Source organism: Microcaecilia unicolor, chromosome 2 (genome assembly GCF_901765095.1).
Source record: "Microcaecilia unicolor chromosome 2, aMicUni1.1, whole genome shotgun sequence".
NCBI classification, from domain to species: domain Eukaryota; kingdom Metazoa; phylum Chordata; class Amphibia; order Gymnophiona; family Siphonopidae; genus Microcaecilia; species Microcaecilia unicolor.
The window spans coordinates 144,971,323-144,983,413 of record NC_044032.1 but is presented as its reverse complement, the minus strand read 5'-3'; the positions used below and the strand labels follow the sequence as shown (position 1 = coordinate 144,983,413).

Below are 12,091 nucleotides of genomic sequence, written 5' to 3'. Positions count from 1 at the left end.
GGTAATTTATCACAAACCCCAGTAGCTCCAGGAGGCGAATAGTCATCTGCATGGACTGCAGGGCTCCTGCCTCGGATGTGTTCTTCACCAGCCAATCGTCGAGATATGGGAACACGTGCACCCCCAGCCTGCGAAGCGCCGCTGCTACCACAGCTAGGCACTTTGTGAACACCCTGGGCGCAGAGGCGAGCCCAAAGGGTAGCACACAGTACTGGAAGTGGCGTGCGCCCAGCTGAAATCGCAGATACTGTCTGTGAGCTGGCAGTATCGGGATGTGTGTGTAGGCATCCTTCAAGTCCAGAGAGCATAGCCAATCGTTTTGCTGAATCATGGGGAGAAGGGTGCCCAGGGAAAGCATCCTGAACTTTTCTTTTACGAGATATTTGTTCAGGGCCCTTAGGTCTAGGATGGGACGCATCCCCCCTGTTTTCTTTTCCACAAGGAAGTACCTGGAATAGAATCCCAGCCCTTCTTGCCCGGATGGCACGGGCTCGACCGCATTGGCGCTGAGAAGGGCGGAGAGTTCCTCTGCAAGTACCTGCTTGTGCTGGAAGCTGTAGGACTGAGCTCCCGGTGGACAATTTGGAGGTTGAGAGGCCAAATTGAGGGTGTATCCTTGCCGGACTATTTGGAGAACCCACTGATCGGAGGTTATAAGAGGCCACCTTTGGTGAAAAGCTTTCAACCTCCCTCCGACAGGCAGGTCGCCCGGCACTGACACTTGGATGTCGGCTATGCTCTGCTGGAGCCAGTCAAAAGCTCGCCCCTTGCTTTTGCTGGGGAGCCGCGGGGCCTTGCTGATTCGCACGCTGCTGACGAGAGCGAGCGCGCTGGGGCTTAGCCTGGGCCGCAGGCTGTCGGGAAGGAGGATTGTACCTACGCTTGCCAGAAGTATAGGGAACAGTCTTCCTTCCCCCGAAAAATCGTCTACCTGTAGAGGTAGAAGCTGAAGGCTGCCGGCGGGCGAACTTGTCGAATGCGGTGTCCCGCTGGTGGAGAGACTCTACCACCTGCTCGACTTTTTCGCCAAAAATGTTATCCGCCCGGCAAGGCAAGTCCGTAATCCGCTGCTGGACTCTATTCTCCAGGTCGGCGGCACGCAGCCATGAGAGCCTGCGCATCACCACACCTTGAGCAGCGGCCCTGGACGCAACATCAAAAGTGTCATAAACTCCTCTGGCCAGGAATTTTCTGCACGCCTTCAGCTGCCTGACCACCTCCTGAAAAGGCTTGGCTTGCTCAGGGGGAAGAGCATCAACCAAGCCCGCCAACTGCCGCACATTATTCCGCATGTGTATGCTCGTGTAGAGCTGGTAAGACTGGATCTTGGACACGAGCATAGAGGAATGGTAGGCCTTCCTCCCAAAGGAGTCTAAGGTTCTAGCGTCCTTGCCCGGGGGCGCCGAAGCATGTTCCCTAGAACTCTTAGCCTTCTTTAGGGCCAAATCCACAACTCCAGAGTCATGAGGCAACTGAGTGCGCATCAGCTCTGGGTCCCCATGGATCCGGTACTGGGACTCGATCTTCTTGGGAATGTGGGGATTAGTTAATGGTTTGGTCCAGTTCGCAAGCAATGTCTTCTTCAGGACATGGTGCAAGGGAACAGTGGACGCTTCCTTAGGTGGAGAAGGATAGTCCAGGAGCTCAAACATTTCAGCCCTGGGCTCGTCCTCCACAACCACCGGGAAGGGGATGGCCGTAGACATCTCCCGGACAAAGGAGGCAAAAGACAGACTCTCGGGAGGAGAAAGCTGTCTCTCAGGAGAGGGAGTGGGATCAGACGGAAGACCCCCAGACTCCTCGTCAGAGAAATATCTGGGATCTTCCTCTTCCTCCCACGAGGCCTCACCCTCGGTGTCAGACACAAGTTCACGGACCTGTGTCTGCAACCTCGCCCTGCTCGACTCCGTGGAACCCTGTCCACGATGGGGGCGTCGAGAGGTAGACTCCCTCGCCCGCATCGGCGAAGCTCCCTCCGCCGACGTAGTCGGGGAGCCTTCCTGGGAGGTGGCCGCGGTCGGTACCGCACGCGGTACCGACGTCGGGGACCTCAACCTGGGCGATGGGCCAGCCGGCGCCACGCTCGACGGTACCGGTGGCGCAAGCACCGCCGGTACCGGAGGGGTAGGGCGCAACAGCTCTCCCAGAATCTCTGGGAGAACGGCCCGGAGGCTCTCGTTTAGAGCGGCTGTAGAGAAAGGCTGAGAGGTCGATGCAGGCGTCGACGTCAGTACCTGTTCCGGGCGTGGAGGCTGTTCCGGGCTGTCCAGAGCGGAGCGCATCGACACCTCCTGAACAGAGGGTGAGCGGTCCTCTCGGTGCCGATGCCTGCTGGGTGCCGAATCCCTCGGCGACCCAGAGCTCTCGGTGCCGACACGGGGAGGAGACCGGTGTCGATGCTTCTTCGATTTCTTCCGAAGCATGTCACCGGAGCTCCCCGGCACCGACGAGGAGGACGTCGAATCCACCCGTCGCTTCCTCGGGGCCGAGACTGAAGAAGGTCGATCTCGGGGGGGCTGTACCGCAGGAGCCCTCAGGGTAGGCGGAGACCCACCCAAGGGCTCACCGCCACCAGCAGGGGAATGGACAGCCCTCACCTGCACTCCACCCGATGCACCACCGTCCGACGACATCAGCAGACGAGGTCCTGGTACCACCGACGTCGATGCAGCTATCCGATGTCTCGGCGCCGATGCAGAGGCCCGATGCCTCGATGCACTCGATGCAGGGGCGGCCGAGGAAGATGGTCTGGACGCTGACGACGTCGATGCACTCGAAGATCCCGGTGCCGATGCCGACGAAGAGCCCGAGAACAACACGTTCCACTGGGCTAGTCTCGCTACCTGAGTCCGCCTTTGAAGCAGGGAACACAGACTGCAGTTCTGAGGGCGGTGCTCGGCCCCCAGACACTGAAGACACGACGAGTGTCGATCAGTGAGCGAGATAACCCGGGCGCACTGGGTGCACTTCTTGAAGCCGCTGGAAGGCTTCGATGTCATGGGCGGAAAAATCACGCCGGCGAAATCAAAAGCCGAAATGGCGAAATTCGAAGCACCAAATTTAGAGGGAGAAAAAATCTCGACCGAGGCCGAAAAAAGGCCTACCCCGACGACGAAAGAAAACTTACCGGGGCAAAAAAGCTGGAAGTACGGGGAGGATTTACACGAAACCCGGCGGGGGGTTTGCGGAGCACTTCCCGACTAGGACAAAGCTTTCCCGAAGGAAAAAAACACGTTCAAACAAATTGGACGCGCGAGGTCGACTTTCCGGGGCTCGACACGGCGAAAACACGACCGTACCGAGTGCGGACAAAAGAAGACTGGCCGGCTCGAGCCGGTTTCGGGCGGGAAGACGGCCGCGCATGCGCGGTGCGCGCGGGCGCGCGAGGGCTAGCAAAGGACTTTGCTAGTGAAGTTTCCGATTGGAGGGGCTGCCGTGGACGTCACCCATCAGTGAGAACAAGCAGCCTGCTTGTCCTCGGAGAAATTCTGTTACACAAAACATGTTAATTACAAAAAATAGCCTACATTTCATGGAATATGTGCATCTGGTTAGTTAACACAAATCTGGATCAGTTTTTTTTTCATTTTGTCTCATGATGCTCTATCATTGTAAACCGTTTTGTAATCTGTTTCCTGACACAGTGAAAGAAAACAAACATCTTCCTGTTAAGCACCCTAGACAATTTTTGTAGCATCATACATCACATGGTAGTGTTTTAGTGCTAAAGCAACTGCACGTAAAAAAAAAAAAACAACAACAAAACTTTACATCTGAATTAAAAACATGGTTAGAGGTGAGTGTCCGCTATGGGTATTCTTCGGAGTTCTACAATCTGTGAGGTAGATGTGCTGCCTCCATCCTGGCTCCCATGGCAGGATTCACTGTCACTCACATTGAGGCCTGAACCTGTAAAATGTAAACCAAGAGCAGCTAGTGAAAGTAGGTAGCATAATACCAGAACTAGTTCAGTTATAATGAAAACATTGCTAAAATATCATCAAGAAACCGTTAGCAACACATACACTTATCATTCCTTTTCTCTCTTATCTCACTTACCAAGGTCTGTCTTTATAATAGGATCCTCATTTTAACACTCCTATTTAGCACCATAAATTGTCTATTTTTGTAATTACTTTAAATTCTTCTCATAGCAAATTTAGGGGAGAAGTTATCAAGATGGTCTTCTGTTAAGACTGGCTATTGTCACAACTCATGCTATTTTAGCACAGGTTCCATTTTATGCAATGAGGCCTAGTTACTAATAACTGAGGTTAACAGTATAATAACAAGTCCTAATGGTAGCCCATGTTGATAACTTTTCTCCTTAATTATTAATTCTACCTAGCAACAATACATTTACTGTGCCTTGAAGTCTTCAAATTCAAATTCTGTGGTATAGAAAACAGCTCAAAGTGCATTAACATAGCTGTTTTTTTTTTCACTTATCTACACATGATATACTTTTGACATGAAAGAAGAACTGAGTAATTGAAATATTCAAAAAGTAATTAAGAATAAGAAGCCAAAAAACCTGGACTGCGAAAGCTAATTCACACTTCTTATTTCTGCAAAAGAGACTTCTACCAAGTTTTGCATTGTCATTAAGGATGTGTCTACCAACTTTGCACAGTGGAATGGTGCAGTGTTTATAGGGATGTGATGTTTTGTGACAAAATGTTTATTTTCATTTTGGCCACCAAAATGTGTGTATGGGGGAGGGGGCTGAAGCCTCCTTCCCTGTAAGCCACCTCTGCTGCCGCCATCATCACTTAAATGCTTAATACCCCTACCCCCACCCTGGGATCACCCACAGACTCCCAGACTCCTCACTTACCCCATTTGTATCTTCTAAAGTCAAAAACGATTGCCAATTACTTATACCCTGTAGCTTCCATATCTTTAAATGGAGATAAGTGATCTGAGGTTAGTACTATTTGGAGACAGGCTCAGATCAGTCACTGCCATTTGAGATAAAGAAGCTGCAGGGCAGGAGCAACTGCAGATCACTCCTGCCTTTAGAAAATATGAATGGGTAAGTGGGTGGTCTAGGTGGGTTCAAGGGCGCTCCCAGAAAAGCTTTTATTATTTTATTGGTGCCATCATGGATATGACATGGGGGAGGGGCAGACTCTTTTCCTTTGATTTCAAATCTTTCATTTTATAGAAACAAGACGTGAAAAATCAAATGGAAAAATAAATGAAAAAGGAAATATTAAAATTAATTTAAAGGATTTTACTGTGCACTCCTAGTTTTTTTTTCCCCATTCTTCTTAGGATAGCTCAAGCTCAAGTTGGCTAGAAATCATCTGTGGACTTCAGTTTTCAGGTTCGCACGTTGACTTGATCACTCTAGGATATCCACTTTCTTCTTGCTGAGCCACTGCATTATTGCTTTGCATTGTGGTTATGATCATTGTCCTGCTGAAAGGTGAATCCTTTTTCCACTCCTAGCTCTATGGCAGACTGGAGCCGGTTTACCCCAGGATTTGCCTGTATTTTGTACCATTCATCCCTCCTTTGATTTTCCTAAGCCTCCCTGTCCCTGCTGCTGTGAAGCATCCTCAAACATAATACAGTCAACCCTTAATTTAACGGATTTTGGATTTGACAGACAGGATTCAGAGGAGCGAAAAACATGTGAGAAGGGTGTATTTCCTCTTCCTGCCTGCATGTGCTCTTGTCTTTGAGGCAGAATTTGTTTAGCGGTATCTGTGCATTATAGACCCCACATACTCAATGATGAATGATGGCTTCTAAACCTCTTGGTAGCAGTAGAGAGAAAAGAAAGTGAGTTAATTTAAGTATGGGAAAGAAACTTGAGTTAATCAAGAAATTGGAAAGTGGACTTTCAATAGCCCAAATTTGTACCGAATATGACATCAAGAAACAAACTATTTCATATATTAAAAAAACAATCAAAGCTGAAACTGAGTTTGCTCTTAAGTATAGTGTCAAAGTTGCAAATGGTGTAAGAGCTAGAAGTCATATGAAAGTAGCGAGAGATAAAGATTTAGATGAGGCAGTGTACAAATGGTATGTTCAACAATGTTTAAATGGTGTCAACGTGCGTGGCATGGAATTATGTGCCACTGCACAAGAACTCGCACAACATATGAATATCAACTTTCGAGCAAGTGATTGATGGTTGTGGAGATTTCGGAATCATCATGGATTACACAACAGCCTTGCAGATGGAGAGAAAGCACTGACACAGAAGGAGCTGAGTCTTTCCAGATGCAGCTGAATGATTTAATTACAAAGGAGGAACTGCACCTGTCACAAGTGTGCAATGCAGATGAGATGGCCCTGTCATGAAACACTTAAGTCTTTAAACATAAAGACCAGATCCTTGGTAAAAAGATAAATAAAGAGAGGATATATGCACTGTTATGTGTAGGTGTTGATGGTATGCATCGCCTCAAGATTGTTGTGGTGGGGAAATCCACTTGTCCATGACTGTATACATGAGATTCTACTTCATTAATTTTATTCACAGAGGACATGGTTTACCTCACATATTTTTGCAGAGTGGTTTTTCAATCACTTTGTTCTAGAGGTTCACAGTTACCAAATAGAGGTTTTAAAGAAGAATGCACAAGATGTAAAGGCAGTCTTACTCCTAGATAATGCACCTGTCCACTCTCTTAAAGACAAGTTGATTAGTTGAGATGGCAAGATCTGTGCCCTTTCTCTACCTCCTAAAACAAACCTTCATTGATCCAATCAGTGGATAATAGAAACAAAGAGGGGCATTTTTGAAAGGGACGTCCAAGTTGCAATTTGGACATCCTTGCAAAATGGCAAAATCCAGGAGTAGGGAAAACTGTATTTTCAAAACAAGATGGACGTCCATCTTTCGTTTCAAAAATACCATCAGAGACGTCCAAATCCTGAAATTTGGACGTCCCTAGACATGGACGTTTCTGACTTTTGGTGATTTTCTAAACCAAAGACGTCCATGTCAAAAACGTCCTAATGCAAGCCATTTGGGCATGGGAGGAGCCAGCATTTGTAGTGCACTGGTCCCCCTGACATGCTAGGACACCAACCAGGCACCCTAGGGGGCACTGCAGTGCACTTCATAAATTGCTCCCAGGTACTTAGCTCCCTTACCTTGTGTGCTGAGCCCCCCAAAACCCATTACCCACAACTGTACAGCACTACCATAGCCCTTACGGGTAAAGGGGGGAATCTACATGTGGGTATAGAGGGTTTGTGATGGGGTTTGGAGGGCTCACTGTTTCCTCTACAAACGTAACAGGTAGGGGGGGTGGGGCTGGGTCCGCCTGTCTGAAGTGCACTGCACCCACTAAAACTGCTCCTGGGACCTGCATGTGCCTTCATGGACCTGAGTATAACATCTGAGGTTGGCATAGAGGCTGGCACGACATTTTTTTAAAGATGTTTTTTGAGGGTGCTAGGGGGTTAGTGACTACTGGGGGAGTAACGGGAGGTCATCCCCGATTCCCTCCGGTGCCTTATTTGTAAGGAAAACATGTCTGGGTGAAAACGTCCAAGTGTTCGTCAGGGATGTCCGTGTTTTTTTTTATTACGGGTCAAGGATGTACAAGTGCTAGGCACACCCAAGTCTGGCCTTCGCTACTTCTCTGACATGCCCCCTTGAACTTTGGCCGTCCTTGCGACAGACTGCAGTTGGAAACGTCCAAAATTGGGTTTCAATTATACCGATTTGGACATCCCTGGGAGAATGACGTCTACCTTCCGATTTATGTCGAAAGATGGACGTCCTTCTCTTTCGAAAATGAACCCAATAGTAACATAGTAAATGACAGCAGATAAAGACCCATATGGTCCATCCAGTCTGCCCAACAAGATAAACTTATTTTACATTGTATGTGATTCTTTATATGTATACCTGAGTTTGATTTGCCCTTACCATTCTCAGGGCACAGACCTTAGAAGTCTGCCCAGCACTCTTCTTGTACTAAAAGTACTGAAGCTAATGTCGTAGTCCCTTAAAATTTATACTCAACCCAACCATATCTATTCAGTCACGATCAGGGCGTAGCATAGAAGTCTGCCCAGCGCTGGTTTTGCTTCCAAATTACCGGTGTTGCCACCCAATTGCCATTTTCTACATCAAAGTTCCAAAATTATGGAATGCTTTACCCATTGAATTTTGTTCAATACAAAATATGGACCAGTTTAAAAAAGCATTGAAAACTCATTTATTTCTTCAGGCTTTTGGCTCCTCCGATGTATAAATTATTTTAATATAAACAAGAAAAAGCAACACTGGGCCTTCAAGAAAGAGACAATGGCTATCCTTTATTGTGAAAATTATTTTAATACCATGTAAATTTTTTGTACAGTTTGTTGTGTAAAGAAATAACTTTTATTGCTTTGTTTTTTTTATATTTTGTATGTGATTTGTTCCCCGCTTAGACTTTTAATAATATAGTGGGTTATAAATAAAGTTTTATTATTATTTTGTGGATCCATTCCTTCTAAACAGGATTCCTTTGTGTTTATCCCACGCATGTTTGAATTCCATTAACGTTTTTATCTACACCACCTCCTGCGGGAGGGCATTCCACATATCCACCACCCTCTCCGTGAAAAAATACTTCCTGACATTAGTCCTGAGTCTGCCCCCCTTCAACCTCAGTTCATGTCCTCTAGTTCTACCGCCTTCCCGTCTCCAAAAAAGGTTCATTTGCGGATTAATACCTTTGAAATATTTGAACGTCTGTATCATGTCACCCCTGTTTCTCCTTTCCTCTAAGGTATACATGTTCAGGTCATCAAGTCTCTCCCTATACATTTTGCAATGCAAATCCCATACCATTTTTGTAGCTTTTCTTTGCACCGCTTCCAGTCTTTTTACATCTTTAGCAAGATATGGCCTCCAAAACTGAACACAATACTCCAAGTGGAGCCTCACCAACGACTTGTAGAGGGGTATCAACACCTCCTTTCTTCTGCTGGTTATGCCCCTCTCTATGGAGCCTAGCATCCTTCTGGCTACAGCCATTGCCTTGTCGCATAGTTTCTTCACCTTTAGATCCTCAGACACCAACACCCCAAGGTCTCTCTCCTGAGTTGAGCTTACTAATCTCTCCCCTCCTATTCGGGTTTCTGCACCCCAAGTGCATCACTCTACACTTCTTGGCATTACATTTTAACTATCTTGTTAATACAGGTGAATGTTGCTTAATATCAGAGTACAACACTAAGAACCATATATCACAAATGTACTCCAATAATCAATAAACCATACTTTAATTGTTACTGATACATGTACATGTATTATCAACAAACATACATAGGTTTTGCAGAGCTCACTTCCTCCAAGTCTTGCACACCTTCAAGCACTCCACATCATGCTTCTTGATCACACATCCAAACCCCCCCAATAACAGAGGTAACTTTCATTGTGCAGTTGTTATACTGTGAGAGTTAAATTAAATTTTAACTGCCAGACCCTCAACCATTCTTCTAACATTCGGAGATCCCTTCTCATCGTTTCTACTCCCTCCAGGGTATCCACTCTATTGGCTATTTTCATGTCATCTGCAAAAAGGCACACCTTTCCTTCCAACCCTTCAGCAATATCCTCCTCAAATATATTAAACAGAATAGGCCCCAGCACCGACCCCTGAGGAACTCCACTGCTCACCTTCCTTTCCTCCGATCGGATTCCATTTACCACCACCCTCTGTCACCTGTCAGTCAACCAGTTTCTTATCCAGTTCACCACTTTTGGTGCTAAGTTGTTTAATTTCAGTGGCAAAAAGATCAGTGAAGTGACATGAAGTGGTTGATAACTGCTCAAAGATCAGTGATTTGACATTAAGTGCTGGGTAGACTTCTATGGTCTGTGCCCCAATTTTGGCTGGAGATACTTGGAGGGGCAGGAGTGAGCTTCCATTACAGCTTCAGTAGTTGGAGAATAAGGCTAGTACCAGGCAGACTTCTATGCTCTGTGCCCAAATGAAGATTAAGTATGCATATTGTAATAACCCAAGTTTGGAGCCACTCACAGCCCTCTGGGCAGCCACTTCCTGCCCTCAGGTTTGTCTTGTAGCACAGTTCAGTAAAATGAGCTGGTTTGGGTTTTTGCTCTATTTTCTCCATAAGATTCCAGACTTTGAATCCATGATAAAGGTAACCAGCATTATAAAAAAAAGTCCAAATCTCTAAAGAAAGATTCTCAAAGTCATTGCAGTCATGGAAAACAATCCTCTCAAAGTATATTCAATTTTGAAAGTTCTTCAAAACACTCTGCTTCTAGAAGTTAGCCCTTTTCCAATGGAAGAGCTTGCAGCTCGCCTCCCACTACACAGCCTTATTCCTGCTATGTCCGCCCATAGCTGCTCTTACTTGCTAGGGACAGTTCCTTTCAGTGGCTTCCCACTCCATCTCACCATTTCCTCCGTCTGATTCTAGAGGCATTACGCTGCCCTCCTCTGTGTAGTCCATGAGTTCTTCAGCCCTCAAGAAGTCACTATTCTCTTCCAGTTTGGGCTGGGTTCAGAGGAAATAATAGTTGCTTATCTATAAGGGTAGATTTTCGTGGACAGTAGATCTTCTAGCCACACAAATGAATTACATCACGCCAATGTGACTGACCCAGCATTCTATAAGCATACGCTCTAAAATTTTAAACAGTATGCTCAAGAATTCCCACCCAAATGTACAGTATAAATACAGTGGAACAATACAGTAATCCCTAGTTTAATGAAGATAGCGAAGGACACCTAGGAAGATTTTGGAGGAATTGTGTGGCTAGAACATCTGTCCATGGAAAACTACTGTTACAGGTAAGCAACTATTATTTTTCCATGGACAAGATCTTCTAGCCACACAAGTGAAGACTCACTAGCATACACAGGTATCAGTATTATATACAATGTGTAATCGATAGTGCATATAGCAATGACGAACAAAAGATTGTTACCTGTGGCAGGAGGAGGTGCATAGGTGTAATTCAAGTCGCCTCATAAAGTATAGTCTGTCCAAAGGTAGAATCAGCAAGTGATGCAACATCCAGACAATAATGTTTGGTAAACCTATGTACTGACGACCACTTTGCTGCTCGACAAATATCCAACAGAGACGCCTTGTGAAGGAATGCAGTTGAAGCAGCCATGGCTCTCAGTTTATGAGCCATGACATGAGCAATAGTTTTGAATTTGATGGAGTTTTTAGAAACTGGTTGATTTTTCAAATTATATGATAAAGATAACTGGAAAAGTTGTACGTTGCAAATAAATAGAAAGTGCTCTTGTATAGATGATGAAGACAAGCATGGGTTGGAGACTGGTGAGGAGGTGGATGAAAAATTGACAATAAAATAGATTTATTCACATGAAAAAGTAAAACAATTTTTGGCAAAAATTTTAGATGTGGTCATAATATGATTTATCATGTAAAAGTTGAGTATAAGGGGTGTAGTAGACAAATGCCTGCAATTCTCCAATTCAATGCACAGAAGTGATAGAAAATGGAGCATAAATGTGCTCCAAATGCCAAGTGGCCCACAGGCATAAAATAAGATGTTCAGTATTTAGCACACACTAATGTCTGTTAGCACAAAAGGGCTCAAATAGTACTAAAGGTAGCAGCAAAATAACAAATCATTTTTTAAAAAAGCAAAATTTAAATTAAAAGCAACATCAATCATCACTGCCATGTATTTAATATGAACCCTGTTATGGTTCTGTTACTCCCAAGGTGTTCCCAAGGACATATTTACACAGCTTCAGGCTTACTTTTCAATCTACACATTCTCTTTCTTCTTCCAAACAGAATTCAACATGCATAAAAAGCAAGTACAAACTGACCACATTCTTTGTACCCGTTGCAATTTTCAAAGTCAATTGGTGCACATCTCACTTGTAAAAAAAGTATCACAGGCTTTGCCCCAGTGCAGTCAGTTTGAAAACTGTCCTTGCCCCTATACTGTGCCCAAACTGAAGTCTTCTGAAAAGGGGGTTGAGCTTGCACAGTGGATGTGGGGCACCGCTTATCAAATAATAACCTAAGAAAACCCTAGGACTAAGAGCACAGGAGAGCATTTTCAGAAGCCAGTGCTTTCTCCCTCTAATATTTTTATATATACAGA

At 45.5% G+C, this 12,091-nt stretch overlaps 1 protein-coding gene across 1 annotated transcript in view; it reads right to left on the bottom strand.

Moving 5' to 3' along the window:
- Nucleotides 1-3,489: 3,489 nt before the first annotated feature.
- The window catches only part of ADGRV1 (adhesion G protein-coupled receptor V1), a 921,762-nt gene continuing 913,160 nt past the window's right edge, over nt 3,490-12,091 (bottom strand). Inside the window, 1 exon segment of the mRNA XM_030193377.1 lies at nt 3,490-3,909. Within this exon segment, the coding sequence (XP_030049237.1) occupies nt 3,791-3,909 (119 nt within the window). The 3' untranslated portion in view covers nt 3,490-3,790.